Source organism: Galendromus occidentalis, unplaced genomic scaffold (assembly GCF_000255335.2).
Source record: "Galendromus occidentalis unplaced genomic scaffold, Mocc_1.1 scf7180000077470, whole genome shotgun sequence".
In the NCBI taxonomy this organism is placed as follows: domain Eukaryota; kingdom Metazoa; phylum Arthropoda; class Arachnida; order Mesostigmata; family Phytoseiidae; genus Galendromus; species Galendromus occidentalis.
Genome location: NW_003805458.1, coordinates 708,953 through 734,263, shown reverse-complemented (window position 1 = coordinate 734,263; position 25,311 = coordinate 708,953). Strand labels below are relative to the sequence as shown.

General features: G+C 52.9%; 1 protein-coding gene across 1 annotated transcript in view; it reads left to right on the top strand.

Annotated features, from left to right (window-relative positions):
- Window positions 1–491: 491 nt before the first annotated feature.
- Window positions 492–25,311, top strand: part of LOC100903081 (lachesin) — a 42,371-nt gene continuing 17,551 nt past the window's right edge. The window contains exons 1-4 of the mRNA XM_029111795.1: window positions 492–579; window positions 20,653–20,819; window positions 20,999–21,206; window positions 23,157–23,342. Coding sequence (XP_028967628.1) covers window positions 492–579; window positions 20,653–20,819; window positions 20,999–21,206; window positions 23,157–23,342 — 649 coding nt within the window. The remainder of the gene's footprint in view (window positions 580–20,652; window positions 20,820–20,998; window positions 21,207–23,156; window positions 23,343–25,311) is intronic.

Below are 25,311 nucleotides of genomic sequence, written 5' to 3'. Positions count from 1 at the left end.
AGGACCTTAGACTCGTTGGTCGGTCGAAGGAATCATTCTCACTCGGTCGGTGATATGCTTTGGTGAGATGAAGCGATGAGGTAACCGTACCATGCGAGCGGTTTCCACGGGGGGCGCTCGATGCTGTGGAAAGGGATCGAATCCTTTTTGAGAGAGGGTAGAGCGCGACCCGCAAGCGAACCGTGCGCGGGAAAAGCTTCAGTTGTGCTCGAGTGTGCCATGTGCAGAGACAGAATGGTCTCGGTGCCGTGAATTGGCAGTCCGCAATGTGCTGGCTAATAGACAGTCTGATTTGAAGAAGACACGCACCGGGAATAAGGGATTCGTGCGACGTGAACACAAAGGAACACACATTAGCCAACAGGAAACAGGCAACAGTCTGGTTTCTCGACCAACAACGCCACTGTGCGTCTGGCTTAGGTTGGCCGCAGGACCGCGCGCAACTTTTTTGACTCTGAGAGATGTTGGCGAACTGAAAGCGCATGTCAACAATGCTGTCGAGGTGTTGGATTTTACTCTGGGTTCTGGTGCCGGCCTTCACGAGAGCTGAAATCAGCAGCGACAGGGTCTACAGGAAAGGTGAGTGATTGCGTTCTATTCGAAAGGGATAGAGTTCGACGAGGGGATGCGTAGCCTTAATTCGGAGCCGCATGAAATATTCGCAGTCGGAGAAGAACTCGAATGGGCTCCTTCGAGCCGGAGCGCTGGGAGGGGGGTGACGACTTATCGATTGCAATTTCGAATGTTCTTCCCGGTGTTTAGACGTGTAGACGAGCGATAAGCTTCTGCACGATCAATGGCGAAATCACGGAGCAATCGGAGTTTCTTTATCTAGATCTCACGTATTGCGGTCAGAGGGGAGAGATCCGGCGACAGCGGTGGTTCGTCTCCTGAAATTCAATCTCGGACTGACCTCCCGGTGGAGAGCGCTTGCGCCTGCTTCCTCGGGCGGTTGGCATGAGAACATTCGGACGATATCGTTGGGGATTCGATAGCGGTAGTGATTAGAATGGGAGAGCCTCGACGAGCGTTGTCAACAAATGATCAGCTTCGTTTCAGTCCCTCGCGACATTCCCTCGGGATCCTGGGGGACCGAAAACGTTTAGCCGGTGTATGGTCGGATCTGTTGATCAATGCGCTCTTGATGGGAAATCTCTCTAGATCGGGCGTTCGATGCCTCGTCCTTGCCACGCAGGGTTTTGCGTGACGGACCCACTGCGAGGATATGAATCCGATTTGGAGCGTCGGCCCGTTTGACCCTCTCCAGACTGGAGGCTGTGAAATGTTCGTAGATGAGGAAACGAGGAGCAAGTTTGGTGAAAGGGAAAATTGAAAGGAGCGATTAGAGCTGAATTAGGATAACCGACGGCGGGGTAGGAAGAAAGGGAGAATCAGAGCAGCCGATCGGTACTCGGGAAGAAAAACAACGACGGGCCAGACTTCGAAAATCTCGAGGGGTACGGCGGAAATCCCACATCGGAAAAGGGCTGATTCACTGGAAGCAGGCAAGCTTCGCTAGGAACACGGAAGACGAGCGGACTCTGATATTGAGTCAACGGAAAGTCAATATCCCCTCGTAGAACCGCCCTGCCTTGGAAACTCCTTCCCCACCTTACACCTCCCGGGGCTTCGCTGGAAAAGCAGAAAAAATGGAAATCAATACGAACTCCACCCGAGTCGGGCTCGATGATGATTGCCACTCTGAATGCAAATTGTTGAACGCTTCTCGCTTGCTGAGATTTTCGCACTCACAAGCGTATGTGGGGCAATGTCAGCAGTCTCGTTTCGGAACAGGAGGAAACAAAAGAGGGAAACCTGCGACAAAATATTCAGAGCCTGCTGGACGTGAAAATTCAAGAGATTACCTCGCTCTTATGTCAAGCTTCAATTCTCATCCACCCGTAACATATGAACATGTCATCCGCTCGCTGGAAATTTTCCTCCTCGCGCGCCGCCGTCGCGTCGTCGACGCCGCAGCAGCAGCTCAGGAGGCGACCTAGAGATTCCCTCCAAGCCCCCATAAAACGTGAGATGCGAAGGAGGACGACTCCTGAGGAGGGGAATCGGGGCTGGAGGGCAGAGGACGTCGTTCGGAACGAAAGGAAGATGAAGGTTGTAATAAACTCTTGGAAAAAGTCTAATGATACGTTTCCACCGTGCAGCCGACACGGGAGGCGGTCCGCTTGGGCAGCTGGATAACTGGCAGGAAGACAGGAACGCCGCAGGACGAAAGTATTTCTCTTATTTTGTTCTGCTGCTGCAGAAAGATTTGTTTCGAGAGTTCTAAACGGCTCATACGTTACTGCTTGTGACCGAGCCTGTGCCACATAAAAAACCAACCCCCCGGTTGTTCTTCTCGCCTCCAACCTGTAGCCGATAGGCCACTCGGTCAAGAATCGACTGGAGGGCATCGGCAAAACAAAGCGTGCTCGAGCCGTTCCAGCTGCACAAACTTCTGAGGGCGCGATCAGATTGAGTTCGGGGAAGATTCCACCCCCAAAACTTGAGAACCTCCCTGAGGATGCCCAAAAGTGAAAAAAGAAGAAGCATGGTGGTAATGAAGCTTCCAACAAACCGTATCGCAAGCTTTTGAGAGGAACACTCCCGGCTGCAGCCTCCCGCGTCCGACGCGCTGCCTGAGCCGAGGAGAAGATGTCAGGGTGCATGATCTTAGTTTCCGAGGACCTGCTAATTCGAATGGCGTTGCTGCGTCGTTGTTAAAGCCCTCGGATCGGTAGCGAAACTCATTTCAGAAAGTGAATTGCAATTTGATTGAGTAGTTCCTTCGGAGCAGCTTATATTCCTGTCTCGAAGCTCAGCGGAGGGAGAAAAATCTGCTGGGTTCTGTTTCCAAGCGGGTCGACAATAAAGGGAGGGGAAATCCGGATCGATTAAGACTTTCAGGAATCTGCATAGAGCTCGGCACCATTAGTTCCTCGGTCACTCCCTAGTATTGGGTGCCTGTGCCTAGGAGGTCCGCGAAAATTATTTCGGAATTTCGGAGAGGAGCAAGCACGGGGGATGAATTTTATCCGATCGTTGGCGTCTGCGAAGCTCCATTTCGGAGCCAGGTTCCGAGCGAGCGCGGACAAGGGACAGAAAAAAGTTCTCCGAGAAATTCCTCTGCCATCCTGCCCGACTCTCATTAGCGCAGCTGTAGGAGACGGGTGTCATCTTAGATATGAATCGTGAGGGATGGTTCGGCGAGAGCGCCCGTGTTTGCGGAAGGGATGACCTACCTCTCGGACGAAAGAGGGTTATCGCGGAGCGAAGAGTGCCACGTCGCCCCCTCTTCTTCTCACCCAAAAGCTTCCCTCAAGCTCTGAAATCCGTTTTCCCGGAGAATATTCGATCTCGTTAGCGTTTACACTGGGCAACCCTTGTCCTCAGCATCGTCTGAACATCGCACTGTATACATATATATGTTGTTTGCCCCCGATGCGGTTTAATCCTCCGACGCGCCCGCGGGTCCACCTTTGGAACAATGTTTGGGGAACTGCTTGTCCCCTTCCGGGGTCTCGCCGCCTTCTCTCCGTTAGTTATCTGCCCACGCTGACGGTGGACTCTCAAGTTAATCGGTGGAATTTTTAGGCAGGGTGAGCAAACACCGCGCGACATGCAGACGATCGCTCAGTGCCGACGGCGACGACGACTTCTCTTCCCTCAGCCTTCGTTGCTGTTTTCACCGCCGCTGCCACATAGACCGACTCCGGAGGATAATTTGCTAGACACCGCCTAACCCCCTCTCCACCATCTCTACGAACGTCAGCGAGGGCGACAGTTAAGCAGCTTATCGGCGCTTCTGCAGACGGTGCAAAAAACTTTGCTCCCGCCAAACGCACAGAACGATTCGCACACAAAAAGAAATCCGTCCGTCAGAGACCGTTGACAGCGTCGACCGCCGTGCGCCCCACGAGCGGCTGCGTGCCGACTCACTCAACGTTAGTTTAGTCGTTCCGGCTCCCTACAACTTATCTCGTCGGACTCGGTTTGAGAGCGGCTCGCGAGTCGCGCGATTAGTCGGACTGATCGACTCGACAATGAATGGATCTCCGGATCCATCTTGTCATCCAGCTGTTCGGGGTACTGCGCATGAGCATATTGTTATTCAATTCGTGCCGAGGAAATTCAATGATCGACAAACAGGCCGCGGGAGAGCGGCTGCCTTCCGGAGGCTGCGCGAGGAGCGAATTCGAGAGATCTGCCCTCGACTTGAGAAGTAAGGGGAACTCTGTTGTTGTTCGGTCGATCTCGGTCTTTTTTCCCTCTCGGGAGAATTCGCCGCGAGACGTCGTGGATCTGCATTGCAAATGGTTGAAGAATTCGAGAGAAGCACCAGCTCATTGACGAATGATCTCACACGACAAGTGATTACACACGGTCGTGCGACTTCTTTCAGCTCGCAGTTTTCTTTCACCGGAGCGTGACCCTGCGGAACGATAATCATTGTTATTCAGGTCTCTTTTTCGCTCCCCATACGCAGAAAGCGGATAATTGTTGATCTGGAGCCTCTGTCAGCCCCGTAGATCTCTTCCGCGAGAGCTCGTCTTCCGCCGAATGGTATGCTCCTGTGCATTTAGCTCGATTGAATGACAATCTTGGTTTCCTTTGTTTCCCGCAGCAGCCACTCATCCTGGTGCGTTCGCGACAGAGCTCTCCATTTCCTCTTTTCCCCTCTCGTACAAACCCGCGCACACACGCCGTGCATTATGTGTTTAAAGATTTTCGATATCGGACCTCGCGCTACAGATAAGGAGACGGTCGATGAATCCCTTCAGTCGCGTCTTTCTATTCCCGGCTCCTGCGAGCGCGTCGCGCACATACTCCTTCTCCCCGTCGTGTACTCCGCTCTTTCTTCTCCGTGTCCTCGAGTCTATTTTCCGGAGCTTCCTTTACAGCCGAGCTTCGGTTGAACGCTTTGTCTTCTCGGTTATCTTCAGTGGCTTTTATCTCGTAACGCAGATCGTGGAGTCATCCAGGTTATTGGACGACGAGCGACGCGACGTCTTCTAGGGCTCGTTCTCAGTTTTTCGCTTATCGCCTCCTTCCTCCAGGAGACTCATACGGACGCTCCACAGTTGCCGCAATGCAAGAAGAGCGAAGAGAAAAAACTCTGCACAAGGCCAAGTTCTCGTTCGCGAACAGCTCCCGTGACTGAGTGAGTGAGCCAGAGAGCAAAAACCTGCCTACGCCCGTAGTAGCTCCGCTGCCTCTGCCAACGTTGACGAAACATCTTCATTATCGCCTTCTCCGAGTTCCTGCATAATCCTTTTGCTCGACTCGAGTCACGCGCGCCAGTAAATGAAACGCTCAGCTCTTTTACTACCGCTGTACGTACGTAATTCCAATTGCGTCAGACGAGCAGCCCCACGTCCTACGGAGCAACCAGGTGACCGCGAGGATCCGGGAAAAATTCACGAGTTGCTCGGGTATGCGGTCTCTTCCTGAATTTCCATCGGCTTCTGCGGGAAACCCGTCCGATCGGCTGAGAGTTCTCAGAATCTATTAAGTGGAGTTGCGCGAACTTCAATCTCCCCCAAAAGGAACTCTCGATGGTCATGCGGACATCAGGAGCAGTATGGCTCCCTGGAGCGAGGGGATGCTTCCTTTGCCGTCAAGTCGAGATCAGTGAGGACAGGAGAAGAAGCTTCTGGATTATCTCGATCGTGAGGCCATTAGCCGAGTGCCGATAGTGGTGTTCGTTTAGGCGGAGGTTTCGACGTAGCAGGTGACCTCCTTGCGAGAATATCAGCGAGGGCAGTGAGAGGCCTCGCGGATAGGATATTGAGGATATTCTAGTTGGACTATTATTGCGAAATTATACGCCCACCGAACCAACAGTCGCTTTGCCGGCCGCAAGCCAGCTCAAATGAGATGTTTATACGCGAGATAGGTTTGTGTGGGCTCGCTTCCGCTGGAAACTTCGGCTCTCGTACGTAGACCGTCGTCAACGTCCGGGCACCGAACGTCTACTGCGGACCTGTGGAGATTATTATTGGAGTCTTCAGCGTTTTCCGATTTATTCCATCGGCTCATTTCGCGTAAGCTTAACGAGACCACAGAAACAACGGGGACCAGGTCGGTCGCGTCGTTGGCACCGTGCTCGTCCTCCGTGGATATTGAAACGGAGCAATAGCTCTCATGACCGCATTTAGACCGCCGGCGTCGATGGTCACATCGCGGTGAGGAGCTGATAGCGGTCATCGTTCTTGACATCATCGTCCCGTCGTAAAACATCGCTGTCGTGTCTCATCGGACCTGTGACAGCTAGAAAGACTGTGCGACGGCGGAAAGGAGTCAGACTCGAGTTCCGATCTATGGACGGCGGTCAGAGCCTTGCGGAGTCGTCTGCTTCGAGCCTTTTCGTCCACGGACTGACCAGTAGACAGATGCGATATGTGTGCGCTGGACTGTGGATGTGGTATTCTGGCATCGTTGCACGCCACTCTCATCCCCGATATGTCCAGTCAAGCCGATCTCCCTTCGATCTCGCTCGTATATCGCTTCAATCATCATCTATCCGATCGTCAGAGACTCAATGTGATGGTATGATAGATCCGTCTATAGTATGTCGATGCGAGTGACAGCGTAGAGAACGGCGGAAACGCCGGAAGAGACCATCCGATACCTCAAGAATGGGCCGACTTTGTTGAAGGATCGTTGAGCTTTTGACAATCGCGAGTCGAGACTCCGGGAGACGTTTCCGTCTTTCTGAATAATCATTCAAGTATCTGCGACATCCGAGTACGGAGAGTAGATCGAGATTTTTTCCAATCGATCGGAAGGAGTCTTCCTGCGTTATGAGTCTGGGTGGGGTAGGTCCCGCTCCGAAGTTCGACTTCCCGGGCTTTATGAGACGCAGAAAATTAAGTTCAGCGCACCGCAATCAACTCGGCCGCTGCAGTGCAGATATTAAATTTGCCACTCGATGTTCTCGACGTAAGTCCCCAGAAAGAAAGGGAGGGACCATGAAATAAGTCCCGTCAGGCTCTCAGACGGTCAGGGGAGCTGCCGGAGTCTCACTTTCGCTAAATCAGATCCGCGTCATTACGGCTCGCGATGATCGCGAAAACTTCCTCTGGACCCGTTGGCGACTTCCTGGAGTGGAGATCAGCTGTGGGTTTCGCAGCAGTTGTTCAGTATTCGCTCCCAGCGCACGTCTACCATATCGAAATGTGTCGTTTTCAGCTTCGAAAATACGGTCCTTCGGGACTGACCAGACCTGAGACCGCAGATGTCAGACAAGTCAATGAGGTGACCGATGGGCCGTTCGGCTGGCAGGACTTTCTTTTTCGGAGCGATATGGATTGATTGTACATAATGTACTGCATTCGGATTCGCTCTGAAACACTATATCATGAGGGGTCGATGACAGGTTCCCGGGAGAAATGGAGGCGAAAACAGGCGCGACGGGGAGAAGGTTTTGGCAGCTTCTAAAAGGATCGCGGACGAGAACGGCCGACCGCCATCATTGATAGATCGTTTCGTTAGAACGTGGTGTTACCTTCAGCGCAAGAGGCGGAGATCGACAAAAACGAACGGCTGGTGATAGAGGGTCCTCGCGGCGAGTGATAGAGAATCTTCCAGAGATAGAGAGGGCAACGGCGACTCACTCCGATAGAACAAGACTGCACGAGTGTGCGCCCTCACGAGCCAGCAAGCAGTCGCTCGACGCCATAACTGTCGACCATCGGCTTCTCGCGGGGCTCCTGTCGGAGCTAAATTGAGATTTTACCTGCAATTGATGAGCTAGTAGCGTGCTCGCCGGACATGTGCGAGCTCGCAGCCCGGTCCAGGCTGAAATGAACCGAACAGGCTACACTCGTGTTTTTTCCTCCCTCATCCCATCTTTGATATCGTTCGCTTTCGGGCCGCCGTTGCGGCGATGATAGCGCGCTCGTCGGCAGTTCATTTTTGAATAAAGCTCTTTCGATGCCGAAGGAAAAACAGCCATAAACAAACACGCAGTCTTCCTCGTTGGCGGGTGCAATCAGCTTGCCTCACATCTCTCGCGAAAGAATCGGCTCCGTACCTCGCGATGCTTCTATCCTCCAGTCTGTTTATCATCCCGCTGCTCGAAGCTCGAGCGTAATGGATGAGAGCGATCATCAAGCGATGGGCTCATAGAAACGAACTATACTTCGCTGTTCGGAGCTCGTTTTTTCCCCGCTGGACCATCCCATCCCTGGGTGACTGCTACGCATCTGCACAATCGATGTAAGAAACTCGAACCGCAGGGCTTCTGACTCGGTCTCTGAGGAATCCGGAATTAAGGAACTCCTCTCGGATCCCGTTCCTCGACACGAAGTCGGCTGACGGGCCAGGTCTCACAGAACTCGCCGAACATTCGGACGGAGACGTCTTGACTCCCTCACTCACCGAGTCCGTCGTTCTCGCTGAAGCGGCTTGAGCTGAGGACGACAATCCAGATAGGTATTGTTATGATATTTCTCGGAATCTCACAAGCGAGGCACAATAGAGCCGAAAAGGCGTTAGCCGGATGAAAGACGAGAAAAGAGGAGCTCTATCAAGAATCAGCACACGTCTGTACCGTGCAGTGCTGTGCTTTCATTGCTAATCTTGTTACTTACTTCGCGCCTCATGAGAGAAAATAGCAGATGATAGAGGATGAGATGGGCAGAAGAGCGGGGCTTCAGCCGCTTCCAGCTCAGCGATGGCGGCGGACGGGACTTCTGTATCCATCGGTGCCATCAGCTTCAAGTTTTCGGGTTCGGGTGCCTCAAGTCGCGCCTCGAGTGCCTGAGGTTATGCGGAATGAATAGTGTAATGTTGAGTCGTCTCCCTAGCGAGAGTTTTTTATGGGTGTTCCTCGCTACTCCGGCCCGCTCAAAGGAACGGCTTGGGATGAGGCGAATTTGTTTAGTTAGCTCAAGTGGGCTCCTTCTAACCCTTCTCGGCGGAACCGGTGAAAGCGGAAAAAACATGAAGCTAACACGCGGCCGGCTATGCGGACGGCCAGCTGGGAAACGGAAGGACGAACGGAGGGAGTGAGCCTTTCGTCTAAGCTCAAGGATTACAAGAAGCCCGATCCGGGCATCGAGGCAAAGCAACGAAAGCTTGATCGCACCGAAATCGAATTATATATCAAGACACCACCGCTGAATAACAGAGCGAGAAAGAGGGAGAGGGGGCAAGATTGCTGGAGCAAGTGAGAGGGAAGTATTCCTGGAAGGGGCAGTCGGCGGGGAGGAGACGTGGGAACGAGGAAACTGAAGGAATAAAAGTTCACCGAGGAGAGGCAGAAGGAGCTCTCAGCTCAGCTCATGAGTTCGCTTGACAGGAGACCGATTATTTCGGACCGATGAACGAATCTGGAGTTGAGAACAAGATGAACGGAACATCTGAACGCACAGGGGATGAGAGAGAGGGCTGTGCAGAAAATGCAAAGTCGGAAGGAAAAAAAATAAAATTGCGATCTGCTCGGCGGGAGGGATGGATACACGATAGCGAGGGCGAGAAACCACTCTTCCGCGCATGCAGTCTGCGATTCGTTCATGAAGATTGGCAGTCGCTCTCCCTCCCTTCAGCTGCTTTTCAGCGATGCAAGGAGACAAACGACTGAGTTTGCGTTGCGAGACAAATCAAACAGAACGGGGAGAAGTGCAGCGAGAGACACATCACGAATCAACCCACACGAAAGGGAAAACCGATCGGGCCACCGGCGAGAAAATAGAGGGCAAGCAGTGGCTGCGGGGAGAATGGAGGAGGAACGACGACAGGATGAGGCGAAACGGGAACTCGCTAATCAGCTCCGCTGACCTGGAGAGACAGGACAGAACAGTGCTCCGTTCGCCCTCGTGCCCCCTGAGGTGGCTGGCTGGCTGGCTAGCGGGCTGCCTGTCTGTCTCACCGCCCAGTCGCCTGCCAGGCTGGACTGGCTGCCTCGATGGAGCTGTCCGAGCGGACGGTGCTAAAAGGAAAAACGAACAGATCCGCGAATGGATCTTCGCGAGTTAGCAAGGAATAAGAGGAGAGGGGAGGGACCTGAGACGAGAGTGGGGCGTCGATCGTCGGAGATAAAGAATGAGCGTCCTCTCGTCGCTCGGCTTCGATTTCGCATCTCGCGCGCGGGCTGGGAATGGAAGGGGAGCCGTCCTACTGCCGGGAGAATTTCCTTGATACCTTGCCTTTATCTTTCGGGTACGAGGCTACCGTGAGATCTCGGTCCTTGATTCGTTCCTGATGTCGATGACGAGGCGGTTGCCGATAGCTCCAATCAGTAAGGTACGATCAGAGAGCAATTATCAATATTTGTATCGCGAAAGCCACAGTTCAGCCCTTTTTTCGTGTGATTCGTCGAGATTCGTCTGTACTGCCCTCATCGGTCGGAGATCTTCCGTCTGGAATAAGCTGGAGCCATCGCTCTCATGAATGATAGCTCGATAAATCTCTAATGTAAAGATCCTGATGACTGATGATGCTTCTTTTCCATCGGAATCCAGGCCGAGCATCCAGATTTTCGTTCGAAGTTCGGCATCAAGGCTCTAATTCCAGCGCAGAAGCCGAGTCGCGTTCTTTCCGATAGATCTCGAAAAGAGTGCGCTCAGGCGGCGAAACTATTCGGAGCTTTGAATCTGAGCTGCTAATTCCAATCCGGAATCGAAGTTAAGATTGAATCCGGAGCTGACATTCTCTCTCTGCCCTCTTCCCTTCCTCACCCCCCCCCCCGCACTCACTCGACGCAAAGGCAGACAGATTGCACAGAAGATTCAGAGGACGTGAACACGCTTGAGCGAATCCGAGAGATACGTTCGACAGAGCGGAGCAAAACTTTTCAACATGTAGTAAATAACATCCATCTTGAGAACGAATCAGTTTTTCCGCGTTACAAAACTCGCGCCGTTGTTTGCACGCAGCAAGGCCAGTTTGCGTGTCGGCTTTCCTCACTGCTTTCTGATTTCGAATAATTTTCCGGGGACTTTCCGCAGATATCGGAGCAAGAACGCGACATAGGAGATGCAACAGATGCCCGTCGACCACAAGCTCCGGTGATTCAATTTCTTTCCTGATGGGCGGTATCTGCATACCGAGTCGAGCCTCACCACATTTCATGTTGCTGCGTGCCGTATCGATCCACCAGCGAACATACATAATTTCAGCTCGAGCACGACAGAGATCGAGACCTGGTTTTATCGTCGGATACGGAAGCATCCACCCACCGACTCGGAGGAAGAGCAGGGAATAGAACCAGCTTCGATTCCCGGAAACGGTACACGTAGAGATTCACTTCTCATGACCTCGAATTTTCACCTCCCAAAAATCCTCTCGCAATCTGAAGCTTATGATCCCATCGAGGCAATCAAAGATGATTGCCTCTTCATTTCACTGAGGTGCTTTCGGTACGATGATGAGGCTGCCCGCCGACGCCTTTCGCGCACGGAACGTCCGTATGGAGTGTACGTCGAGGCGGATTCCGAGGGGTATGGGGTGAGCTATGTATCTCGAGATCCCATCGTGGAGTCATGAGGGAATTTGTGAAACAATATCGAAGAACGAAGGGAAAGTGCCCGATGCCTCATCAAGTTCTCGCATGACTTGTTCCTCCCTCTGCCCTACTGTCGTCCAATTTCTGACCGGTATCGTCTTCTGAAGCTTTCACCCTCTCGAGTTCGATTACACAAAGGTTTCATGAAGAGATCACGAACTCAAACAGCGGATCAAACAAACGTCCTCCAAGAGCACAATCGATGAGAGCCTCAACCGTTAGCGACAAGAGCGTTCGTTGAAGAAAGTCGTCCTCTCCTCCGCCAGCTTCGCCCCCAGTCCAAGCTCGAAGCCTTGCCAGGGAAAGGAAGATAAGCGGCTCAAGCTCAGAAACTAGAGATTTTGAAGTGGTTCTCAGCAAAGTCTTGTAAGATACCTACTTCATCTCCCCGTTTTTTCTCGTCCTCCGTTTTTTCGTCCTCGATCGAGGGTTCCCTAATAGCTTCGAAGACTTTATGAGGAAAAGTTGAGGGTCCGTCGGGGAAGGTCCCAGTGAGTGCAGCAGCGTTTAGGGGAGGAGGAGAGTATCTCCTTGAGTTTGTGTGGAGCACCGGTGCCAGCGAGCTCCCTACAGGAGGCTACGGAGTCGGTGCGGATGCCTTTGGGCGGATATTACTCCGCACTTGACCTGATATTTATATTTGTACAATATACAACGCCGTCGAAGAAAGCTACTCCGGATACGGCCGAGCCATATTGAGTTGCAGGTCTTGCCATGTCGCTCACCGTCGCGGCAAGGTCAACCGACAAAACTTTTCAAGCTCGATCTCCCGGCGCGTGTATTCGCGTCCGAATGCGGCCGTCTCGACGTTTTCGGATGCCGACGCAATCGTCTCGGAAAGGTTGCGATCCGTGGATTCTTCGCGTCGTACAGCAGATCGAAATCTCGAGAATTCTCAAGGGTCTCCTGTATCGCACGGGGGGTCACTCGCAAGATCGCGAGAGCTGATCGGAATGCTCATCAAGAATCAAGTTCTTTCGGAATCCTCTCGAGCCCAGACACCAAGTTCGCAAAGTTCTCCCGTCGTATAGATCGGCGAGCGATCGCGCGCTGGCTCGCCCATCGGGCCCGGTCGCGAATTCTTCTCACTACCGACTAAGATTCGCGATCAACGTCCCGAAGTAGGGTGGAGAACGGAGCGCTCGGGCTGTGAGCTGCCGCTCCCTCGAAAGGGTCAGGTGGGCAATCGTCAGAATGCACACGCTCTACACTAAGTTAGTCAATGATTAGAAGTTGGCCGGTGCGAGCGGGTCTCGGGTGAGTCGGTCGTCATCGTCGTCTCACGAGAGCTGTTCCAAGTCTTGAACAAGAAGAATAAGTGAGTGATCGTTCGAGACTACGGTCACGCAAAAGAAAACTCCGTAACACACCTCGAGCGACCTTTCGAGACCGAGCGTACTTGAGCTTGGCTTTTTTCACCGCTCGACCTGAGATACTCTCATTAATGACGTCATGGAATAGTTCATTCACTGACCGACCCGGCTCCTCGGCTCTTCCAAGTGGAGACACGTCGAGTTGGTCCGACAGGGAATTCGAGCGAGGAGTTGTTCTCCCCTCCGAACTCCCTCAAGCAACCGTTTGTGGGCTTTTCGCACTGATTCGCCATCGCTCAGTCGACGCCACGCGTGCATTGCGGTGCGGAACGGGAGCGTGCAGTTCAGTGGGTGGTCGTTTTCCTCGTTGTTGGTGCCGCTGTCGATATTAGAAACGCCTTCGGGTTGGACGCGCTGCAGAAGCATAATGTTCTACTCTGTATGCGGCTCATAACGACATCGAAGACAATGGCAGTGCCATGCGATGTCATCGACGACAATGCCGATGACGGCGACGACCGCGGAACTAGCGACCGACAACGTCAGCGACATCTACCGAACAAGTTTCTGAGCTTAAGCGAACTTTGTCTTTCTCTCAAGAACAAAGAACGCGCCCAAGTCGAGGGATTTTTCCAGGTTTGATCGTCTTGTCCAATCCGACGTTTTTCGTCTTTCTCTAACAACCTTCACCACCACCACCCTTGTTAACCGGAGCCTTCCGTCAGACAGACTTGTCGGCGGAAGAGTTCATCCGGAAAAGTTTGAAGTTTCCGCGCGTCGAGCGAGACCCATCTTTGTGTGTGTTGTTTTTTTTTTCTTTGATTCGACCCCATTCGAGAAGATAATCTCCGACTTTGTTCGCGGCGCTGTCGATTTCCAGACCCCTGTCCCGAATAAAGCAATCCAGTATACACCGTTATCAGCGGGTTTTGGGTCACTGTGCGCGGACAGCAGCTCTGGGAAGTTGATCGTCTTCATCGCCGAGTCTCTGTTTGGCCCCGATCGGCGGATCGAAGGACCTTCGAAGAGAGAAACATTGAAAGTGAGGGACTCGCCGCCCACATATAAGGGTTTGTTTCTCTCTAGTTGGAGGATTCGCTGCACGATCTAATTCAATTTTACCCCTCCTCGTCTCCAATAGAGCGAGAGGGAGAGAGATAGTCGGGGGTACGGAGAGAGAGAACGGAGGACGAGACGGAGCACTGGGTTCGGCCGCGCGTCGTTGCCGTCGTGCTTGTTGGGCAGAGGTTTGGACGCCCATCGCAATGGAGAGCTCATGTGGGCTGATGGCTCAATTCGAATGAGAGCTGGCGGCGCGCGGGAGGAGGTGGAGACACCAGGTGGAATCGAAGGTGCCGTCAACATTCAAGTCACGTCAGGACTGAAGCGGCAAATCTCCACGAGGCCCCGTGTGCGTCTACCGCTCGTCGTCTGTTCTCTTAGTTTTCTCTTGTTAGTTGTCTTCGTGATGCTCTAAGAGAGGGAAAGCCGCCGGGCCTCAACGCAATCCGACGAGTGGGCAGGAACAATCGAGACAGGAACAATCGGCGAGTCAAATCTCGGATTAGCTTAACTTTAACGTTTCTCGTTGGCTGATTGCGAGCCCGCCGGTCCTCGTGTCGCTTAGCATCCCCAGTGAGGGTCATTGTGTTGTTTAGGGATTCTTGCTGCCGTGCATCGGCGAGCTTCTTTGACAGCCACCGAATGGACTTGCTCATTGCTAAGTAGACTTCCAGGCCTGCTTGGTATGCGGGACCGGAGCGGCGTTAACGTTGTCCGGTAGCCGAAGGTCTGACTCTCGCGAAGTCCAGTCTCAGTGGCATCGGAGGCGAAAAGAACTCGCATCGACGTCTGTTCCGCTCCGATCGGAATTGAAACAACCGAGTTATGGTAATTGAGACTCTCGGATGGGATTGCGACGCAGTTCGGCTGGGAAAAGCGCGGAAAACGAGCTGCTGAAAGTGAGGCCCGTCGGAGTGCAACGAGATGCGCGGTCTACGATGTTGAGCTCCGAGGTTCGACGTGAAGCGCGAGATTTCGGCATCGAGGAGCTCCGATTGGGTTCCACGGAGGGGAAAGAAGAGGAAGCTTCCCTTTCGGGAACTTTCCAGACGAGCTCCTAAAAAGACGCTCGAGCACGAACAATTAGGCCGCAAGCGCTCTGGTGCGGCGGTGAGCAACAATCCCCAGTTGTGCAAATTACCGAAAAGAGGGCTAGTCGTTCGCCGATTGTCAACTGTCGGAAGAGAACGGGAAAAATAAAACCTATACAAATGCTCTCGAGGGGAGATTACCAGTGTGAGGGAAGCACATCAGACAACGGAAGGGTTTTTTCACTTGATCTATTCCGAAAGGTTTTTGCTCACGCGACGGAACAAACGAATTCGCTCGGGGTCTCTCCATAAAAATGCTCATTTTTTCGCTCGCTCATCCGTTCTGGGATCGCGCAGTCTACTTCCCCGACGACAACAGCGGTAAAAGCTGGACAACTGGCTGTAGCGGCGGCGGCGGCGGCAGCATTTTGTTCGCTAGGATTTGTCTAACGATCCGTTTTTGGTTCGATGGGCCGACTGCAAGCTAATTCACGGAGCCGATAGCGCGACTCGACTTTCGAGCCCTTCCGAAACGCTTTCGATCTGTCGAGGGGAGCGTGCGACCCAAATAGACCCGCTCGGTATCCTTGATTTATGAATCAGTTCTGGAACCGCATTACGTACCGTGGCCTCCCTTCCGTTCGTCCTCGGAGTCAAAGGAGCTCCTGTTGCTCGAGTCCGTGTCAAGCAACAGGAGGAGACACCGAGGCGAGAGCAGAATAATCACTATGGCTAACGAGCCGCGATCCGTCACAAGAGAAGTGTTTGTATAGGGTGAGACATCTGTACAAGGAATAGCGCTATTCGGCGACAGCGGCGGAGGTCTCGAGAGTGGAGGCATTATGGCCAGAGGCCAATCGCCCTTCAGGCCTTCTCCAGCCTTCGGACACAAAGAACATCACTAGCCGAGATTTTTCCCTGAGCTTCTATCTTCTCGCAACAGGTTGACGCCGGCCCGACGGGCTGTATGTTCTGTCTGCTTCTCGTGTGTCCGTCCCCTCCCCCCCCCCTCGCCATCGGGATAGGATGCAATGATTCTCATCTCTGAATCTTCGATAGGGCGCTATTTCTCGGAAAAAGGCTATGAAAGAGGGATAATTATTCTCGGACGGTCAAGGTCTTCTCTCGACTCGCAGTTCCATTGGAGACGAAGGGACGTCGCGGTTATTCCAAGAATCTGTCATCTTCAGTCGAATTAGAGAAGCGAGGAGCTGAGTGCGGTGGAGCAAGCATCGCTGCGAAAACGGAACGGCTAAGGGAGACTCCATTTCAGCGCGAAGTTGTCGGGATGTTCCGCAGCGATAAAGACCTTTCGGCTATGCGTTCCCCTCTCCGGGTCTGGCTCTGCCTGTGTCTATGACACCATGTACTCGAATGTCCGCGCACATGTGGAACATTTTTAGACTCACGCGACTTCTCTTCCGGATGAGGTTCGAATGGTTCGCGGGTGTTGAGCGAGGAAGCGAATGAACGGAACGAACGAGCGCGGGAACGAACGAACGGAGCAGCAGCGCGGATATTAGCCCACGGCTGGATGCATCCGTTTTGGAATGGAATTGAATAAGCCTTCTCGAACGAACGAACGAACGAACAAACCGACCATCCGACAACTCTGCAGAGAACGACGACAGAGAATCCGTTGCTCCTTCGACGCTGCCGTTCCTTTCGCTCGTGACGGAGCTGAAAACCCGGAGCCGGGTGACGCGACCGCGTTCGCGTGGCGAACTCCGTTCTTCCCCTCTGCGGAACTCTCCTTTCATTCCGGATTCTGTGGACCTGAGTTCCGAATCGTTCGGGCGGAGACTCTCTGCGGGGACGGACGGAAAACATTCCCCCTTCCTTACGGCATTGTCATTCCTCCCAAAAATCATCGGTCTCGTCAGGCAGTCACCGGTCGCGGAGTTCTTTGAAAAACAAATCTCACGGGCAGGAAAAAGGTCCAGACGGCACCGACATTCCTCCTCGGGGGATAAAACACAAATATCACTCCAGGATTCGATGCGCATGTATTTATTGCTGCGATTCGCCGAAGAGAGTCCGAATCGTGAAGCTCACCGATATTTACCTGGCCGACAGAGTATAAGTTCCGGACAGGGGAATACATGTATGGAACCGCAAAAGCAAACAAAGGAACCAGGGAAGCAAGTGAAATGAAGGCAAGCAGTTGGTCACTGCGGTTCTATACGTTTCTTGCGGACGAGCGCTTCGCTTGCTGACGCTCGGTCGGTGCGTCGCTTGGATGGAAGATGTCCTTGGCGCAGCCGATGGAGCGTGAGAAAGTGGCTCGGTGTCCACCGACCAGCGACAACATCTCTTAAAAGCAACAGCGTCCATCCTGTGTCTACCGAGCTTGCGTGCCGTCGACCGGACGACCGTCCTGTGGAGCGTTCATCAGGCAGAGCCGACCGGTGGAAAAATTTCGCTGACGGCCGCGAATATTTCGAGATGCTGGGCGATCCGTTTTGCGACTGCTGCCATGATCCAAGAATTATAATTATACGGAGGGGGGAACGGTGATTCTCGGGCCAATAGTTCCGATCTCTGATTTATGACCGATAGAGGAAGCTGAAACCAAGCTCAGATCCCTCGCAGCTCCCGCAAGTCCGACGCATATCCAATCGGGATCTCCTACGGGTCGACGGAGTAATTTTTGATTGTTCTAATCGCGGATGTAATCATCACACTCTAAGGCCACAAACGGAACGCTGCGCGTTCGCTCGGCGGTCGGAGGGGGAGCTCGCTGTCTCAGTCAGGTCAGCGAAGGGCTCCTCTCCGAACGACTGCGTCTCTTGAAAGCGTCATAAGAGGGGATAGGGATCCGGGGCCTAGGGTCGCCGTCGAACGGACAACGGAGCAGTCGAGCTACCAGCGAGGCCTAAGAGCGAATGATCGACGCGAGAGACGGACTCAAGCAGAAACGCCGGAGAAACAAGCCGCAGGAGAAGTCTAGGCCGAGGGTGACAAGCAGCTCGATCGCACGACACCTCGCCATTCCGGCGAGGAGCTCAAACACAGCAAACGGGCGGGCGGGCGTTTGGTCGGTCGCTCTGTCGGTCGAACGAACGTCGGATGGTCGGACAGACGGACCAGCAAGAGCGACCGAACGACGACCATAATAATACCTCCAGCTGCTCGACCCACGTGGAACATCCGTCTGCGCTCCTTCAGGAACCCTACTACGAACGGGCGGATTCGTCGTCAGCGACAGGTCTCTCAAATAACGAGGTCATTGTCGACTGCGGTGCGACGAGTCGAGGGAGGTGCCCCTGAAGCTCTCGTACAACCTACGCAGTTGACGGCTCCGAGCGCCCGAGTCTCCAGGTCTTGACACCGGCCGGCGGAGATAGGAAAGACCCTTCTAATCTCTAGCTTCTGCACATCCGAATCTATTCAGCTGATACCGTGGACCGAGTTCTGACTTCGCGGTGAAACAGAGCTCCCACAGAAGGATTTTTGTGGGGTTCCATTAGCCCGAATCTCTTGTTCGGTTCCGAGGATCGTAGAGCCGTTCTGCAAGCCCGCATGAGTTCTCATCCCGGACGTATGCCGGAAATCTTGGAAAACCAGAAGCTCACGATATGCTGTTGGACGCGGTGTGTGTGCGTTTCCCCGAAAGTCAACATGTGTTAGCACCTGATCCTCGGAAATCGCTGTACGAGTACGCAGCGCAGCTATTGGGGCCTCGGTCAACGGAAGATGATGTCAGTGATGACATGAATGACGACGGTGAACGACAGAAGCGGATTACGTTTGCTGCTCGCTGAGCAGGTGGTGCCGGAGATAGCCCGCATATAGCGTTGGTTGAGGCGCCTTCAGGCAAGCAAGCGGTTGGCCATGAGCCACCAAACTGCTTGGTCAACGGCTCTGCATAATCTAAAGGGTACGAGGTCAACGCCGCGTCGGTATCGAGGTGCTGCTGAGGTTATCAACCGTCTCAAGCTATCGGGGAGCCTCGGTCGCCGTCTTCCGAGTCTAAGATAGGATGATCGTTGCGTTATTCGTTGTCGTCGTCGTCGTCGTCTTCGTCGTCCTATCCTCCTTCTCGGTCTAACTCCTACCACGCCCTGTTGAAGGCTCCGGCCACGCGGCCACTCCTCGCACGCTAAGGGTGGAGATGTTCTCCTTGGCTGTTCCCCATCTCTTCGGGACTGCCATCGGACGGACCACCGACAGACGGTGAGCGGCGGACGGACGGGCGGAAGGGCTCGCCGTCGTTTTATCCGAGTAGCTCTGGCAAGTAGTTCGACGGAACGAAATAATACAATTCGGCCCACAACGAGGGTAACTCGTGACAGGCAATCGGCTCTCTCGCTCAGAGAAATCTTTCAGGACACATGACCGTCCCTCTGACGACGTCCATCCCACGAGCGAGGATCGGATGTGGGCAGATTCTTTCCACGTGAGGCCAGGATCGACGAACGACGGTCAGTCAGTCAAACCAAATGACAGCAGATTGTCTAGCGAGACTGTCGTCTTGACGTGATTCGGGCGACGTTCCTCACCTATGAAAGGGGACTCGTTTGTTTTTCTCCAAGATACTTTGAGGATGTATAGGCTCGGAGAAAATGAGGAATCGGAGACCAGCCACTGAAACTTATGACGGTACCCAGCAAAGGTATTCGATATAACACTCGGCATCGACTCACTTTCGTGGATTCCGATTTTTCTTTCGCGTGAGGAATGCGTGTCCGCAGGATCTTTAACGATGAGTCGAACTAGCCCGGACCGAGGAACTTCTACTCGTCGATTATACCTCGCCCCGGGTATCTCCGATTCGCCGCTGCTCGCCGAAGCATAGGTACTGGCTAGGATCGGACCGGTACCGACCAGCGAACTTCGCTAGCGACAACGATAAAACCTTCTTCTCTCGAGATAGCTCACGGAAACCAGCCTTTAAAGACTCTGCACGACGGAGAGATCACGAACTGAAATGAAGGAAATCGAGCGGCCTCCCAAGATGACGGCGAGGAGCTCCGCTGTAGGTATGCGACGTGCAAATCCCCAGATTACCCGTGCACAAGCCGTACGGAATGCTTTTTCCAATCATGACGGGGAGCTCGTCGACTAACACGTCATCGTCACCGCGAAGTAGCCATAGGTACACAGAATCCATGGAGCTTCGAGGTGCAACAGGCAAGTAGCTCTTGTTGCTCTGAGACCAAACGCCTGCGGCCAACCGGTCTGTCCAGAGGAGGCGTGGCTCGCAAATTGAAACCGGGAGACGTGATCTCCGTGACAGTTGGCCCTAACCGTCTGCCTCCGAGCCTCGGTCAATCTGTCTGTAGTTCCATCTGTTTGTCTGCGGCTTCGACGTGTCGTTCCACAAAGCAATCGTCACGCTTTGACGCTCACCTCTGACTGGTCAAACATCGGCAAGTTCCACTTAATTGAGAACTGATGGGCTGACTGGCAGCAGCGCTGTGGCTATCTTCGTGTATAGCGTCCGACTACCGCTTTCGCGTATGGAATAGCCTGCGATCGATGGGGAAAAATGTGGGCTAGGAGCCAACGAGCTCGCGAAAGGCATGCACAGTCGTATAGGCCTCTCGAGGATCGATACGATTGGATCAATAGATCGGACAGTAATCTCGGTGTATCTCGGATTCCTGGGAGGAGCAGCCCTTGGGCAGACCGGCAGCGAAGGCGGCGCGGTGCCCCGATTCTCACCCCTTGTCTCGAAATCTACGGCATCTCGAAGAATTTTCATCCGGTGAATTCAAAGAAATGATTTACGTTTCAGGGTATGGCCAACGATTAGGGGCCGTCCCGCAAGCTGTGGGCGGCGAAGATTACCCGGACGAAGGAGAGATTATCCCTTCATTCGCTGAACCCGTGCAGAACATAACAGTCCCCAGAGGCCGCGATGCCAAGATAGCATGCATCATAGATAATCTGGGCGACTATCGAGTAAGTGATTCTCTGTTCGTTTCGTTTCTCGCAGATCTCGCCCGCCAGGAGGGGAAGCTCGTGGGAGCAATTCGGATCTCAAGCTGAATTTTCGAAAGTTCTCGGTCAAGACGATGTAGGCTGAGGAGACGATGAAACAAGAATAGAGGACTGATGCTCTCTCCCGCATCTAATTTCAGCCTGCCTGGATCAAGGAGAAAGACAAAGCCATCCTCACAATGCACCAGCAAATTATCAGCCGAAATTATCGCATCAGTTTGTCGACCTCCGACAACCGAGTTTTTACTTTACACATCCGAAACGTCCAAGAGAGCGATCGGGGAGGTTATATGTGTCAAATCAATACCTCTCCGGTAAAGAGCTCAACGGGATACCTGGACGTTTTGGGTAAGTACCACACCAGATTTGATTTTCCTCAGCTTGACAAGAGTCGGGTTGCGCGAGCGCGGCCAATCAAGAGACCGAGACCACGCCGCTGGAAACGACACCACTGAATAGCGGTTTACTTTGTTCATGATTCCGAGCAAATTTCAAGAGCCTTCGGAGACGAGCTATCGAGACGCGCTGCATTTTGATATTGAATGGTACTGCTCTTCCACGCTCAGATCGTAGTGTGCACTCGCTCGGGTTCATGGGGGAAGGGAGGGGGTGGGAAGCAGTTTCAGGAACTTGACGCGAGCAACGACCCAGATTCCAGCGTCGCGGTCGGCAATGAAACTCCTCATTGATACTCGACGAGAGGAGGTTGAAGTCTTGCTTCAGTCGATCTGAGAAGACGTCTCTCATTATCATTTTTCCAATGATGTTCTTCAGAACAGCTTGGGCTGAGAATATTACGCTGTACACCGATGGGAGCTCTTTCTTGATCCACTCGCGGAACTAGATGCCCCACGAGAAGCTTTTTCCCCACGAGCTCAATTATTGATTATAGAAGCGTGGCACCATAACGGCGGACCCGTAGATTGGAGAAATTTCTAATCGCGTACAGAGCGTATCAATCCCTTGAGCTCGTCTGTTGAGACAGCAACTATCGAATTTTCTAGTCACAGAGTCGATCAATCGATCGATCCAATGTTCGACTCATCCGCCATCCTGCAAAGCGCCATTGATATCGCAGCCCACTAATATGACTTATGGAAAAGGACTTAGGTTACCTCGAGCTACTATTTTACCACTACTACCGCCACTACTACTACTACTGTTACCACCCATTCTATCTCTCTGCTACCTAGATAAGCCATTCTGCTTTATCATCGTATTTACCAAACAAACGCATTCCCCAACCCAAATCCGTAGTGAGTAGATCTGTGTGAGTGTGTTGAGTGAGTGTCTGATTCTCAATCGTCGATAACTTCCAACAAAAACCGTCAACCACACGAATAAGGCAAATCAAACATTTCACACGCGTCCAAAAACACAACAATCATTCATTCATACATCGTATCGATCGAACACTATCATCTCATTCCCATCTTCATATTCATCATCCGAATCATTACTATTAGAATAGAATGGCTAATGCTTCGCTACTATTTCAATTTCTCAACCTATCCCTTCCCCTCTTCCTATCTCTTCCCCCCCTCCATCTGTAACAATCCTCGCTTCGTTTGTTTGAAGGTTTAAGAACCTTCCTCTCCGAAGAGTTTCTCACAGGTTCTCCTGAGGGGCATTTAGATTAGCGGTTCGTTTCTCCTGTCGCCGCCTAGTAGCAGTACATCTGACTTCGTTCATTTGATTTGCAATTATACGACGTTGAATCGTGCTTTTTCCCCCCGATAATCACTCCCTCTCCGAGCTCAGACTCCTCTAGATACGGGGCTGAGTCGATGTTTCGATTGCCTGTCTCCCCTTCAGAGGTCTGCATTCGTTTTCTCTACTATTCGAAGTATGTTTCAGTTTCTTTATTGTCGTAGAGCAGGATTGTCAGTTTCCTATCTATAACTTTCCTCTTTCTTCTCGAAATCCTTTCCTATTGTTTCTGCCCAACTTTATCCTCCTCGCCTCTGTATCCTATGGTCTAACAGTCTTCTCAGTCAGATTTGAATTGCACCAAACGGGCTCCTCTGGCGTCGCGTCTGTCTCACTCAGAATCTCCTATTCTCTACTCCGCGATTTGGCGCCTCTCGAAAGGGTCGCCGGAATCAGTATAGGCACTGTGAGATCTTAAGGATTCGACTCCGTGAATCATTGAACAATGTCTCCCTGCGAAAACTCAATCGATTCTCGATCGATCCAGAGGGCAATGTCACGGCTAGAGCACGGGGACGGTTTAGTGAAGAAGCTCTGGAATTCAAGTAGATAACATTCGTGGCCGTCGGCCGCTCCTCTATCTCGCAGTGCCTCCGGATATTTTGGCGGAGCAGTCTTCGTCTGATGTTGTGGTTCGGGAGGGCGCCAACGTCTCTCTCGTATGTAAGGCGAGAGGCTATCCGACGCCATCGATATCGTGGCGTCGAGAAGATGGAGAACCTATCCCTTTGGGTGGATACAAACAACCCACCAACAACAAGCTGCACACACTCGGTAAGTACCTTTTGACAACATGAGCCAATGTTCTTCCAGCCTCGGTCGGTAGCCTACCGATCTTAGTCGGTGAAACTTCTCTACGTAATGTAATTTATTTAGGTCCTTCGTGTCCTTCGGATAGTTTCTCAGTGCTTTAGATTCGAATTTGGGCTGGTCACACCGATGATAGGGCTCCCCGAACACGAGACGACCGATATCATCCTTCCTATCGGTAGCAGGATCGGTGCTCAGTTTTCGGCAAGAACATGCGGTCTTGCGGTCGAGAGACCTCCGGCTTGAGAAGACGGGGTCAGGCCGATAAGCTATGAGTTCTTGAAAAATTTCGCGCGCTGTCACGTCCACGGGAGCATCCGAGAGCAGCCGCCTCGGTGGCCCTGATGTTGCATAGCGGTATTCTATTTGTGAAACCGAAATAGCTCACTTGAGTCGCAGCAGCCGACCGGCAAAGCTTCCAAAGGAGCACGTTCTATCCAAGCTTCCAGCGGGTCGAACAGCTGCCATACAGCGGGGCTTTGCGTGGCGGCAGCGGCGGCGGGCGCCTCAAGCGACGGAACTGGACATTGCAGAAAAGCAATTAACCTCACAGCGGACGGAGGAACAGGCTTGAAGGAATTCTACTGACGTTCAGCGTTGTCTTCGCTCTCGCAACTCATTAAAGCAAAGAGTTTGCGCGCGTGGTCGACCGACCAGCTTGACTGCCTGTCTTGCTGACTGGTCTTGAAAAGCCTCCCGTACTACGCATTCCTCTGACTGAGCCAGTTTGCGGTGCAGAGAGTTCCACTCCCGTGGAATGGTCAAAACAACCGGCAGCCAGCAGCAGGGCAGAGAATAGGGTCGTCTTCGGTGGCACGACGAGAAGAAAAGGAAGATTCATCCACGTGGCGGTTGCTTAAGTCAATGCAGTGAACGAATGAGTGACTGTCTGCCTGTCTGACTGAGTGTCTGACTGACTGTCTGACTGAGTGAGTGGTACGTGCCGCCTCACCTACATCTTAGCTTCATTACGACGAGCTGACGGTACCGAGAACGGCGGTGAACGAAGCAAAAGCCGCCTCCTCGCCATACCCGAGCGTCTTTCTGTTCTGCTGGCTCGTACTCCGGTGGCCTCGCTTGCCGAGCCAGCCTCGGCGCATCATTAAAAGGTGATTTCCTCTTTTTGGCTTGGGCTCCGCTCTCTTGAGAGATTCTTGGTCGTGGAAGCTCGGGCTCGCGATATCGTCATCCGGGTGAGAGAGGAATAATTGTTCGAGGCCGGGATCTTGATGAACGCACGCGGATTCTTTCCGGAGGAGGCTGAAGCTATTAGAATCCAGAGGCCAGGGGAACGAAGAAGTCGCCTGCGAACTCAGAAGTTCGAACCCGTGCTGGGACCGGTGAATCCGGTGCGATGAATGTTGGTCGGAATGAAATCATCGGTCCCCAAATCCACGGCTAGCCAGCCAGCAACGAAAAAACGAGAGCTCGTTGTACTGAGGAGTTCGGTGTAATGGGATTCCTTGAAGGGGAGTCTTGCTACCCCTCGTCTCAAGGGACCCTCGAGCCGGCCGCAGCTTCAAACGACACTTCTCCCCAGTCCTAGAATCTTGACGAACTCCGAAGCCTCGATGTCCCACCGAATCATGGAGCTGGAAAGAGAGAAATTCCTTCCGGGGATAGATTGCTCCTGTTTGGATCACTGTGGAGCGTTACCATTACTATGAACCCTTTCTGACTGGATTTCGGATACGAGGCCCAGGAAATTACCGATCAGACAGCGGAATCACTGGAGAGATCGAACTCATTCGAGGCTGCTCGATGGAGGGTCATTGAATAAGGAAAACACGGGATCGTTCACACCTTCGAGCATTGCTATCAGCAGCGGGATCCTCATGGCTTCCTGGCTCTCAGACCACGACTCCTTGACGATCATTATACGCTTCCGCAGGGATCGATATCATCATAACCTGACTTTCTCCGAACACGGGGG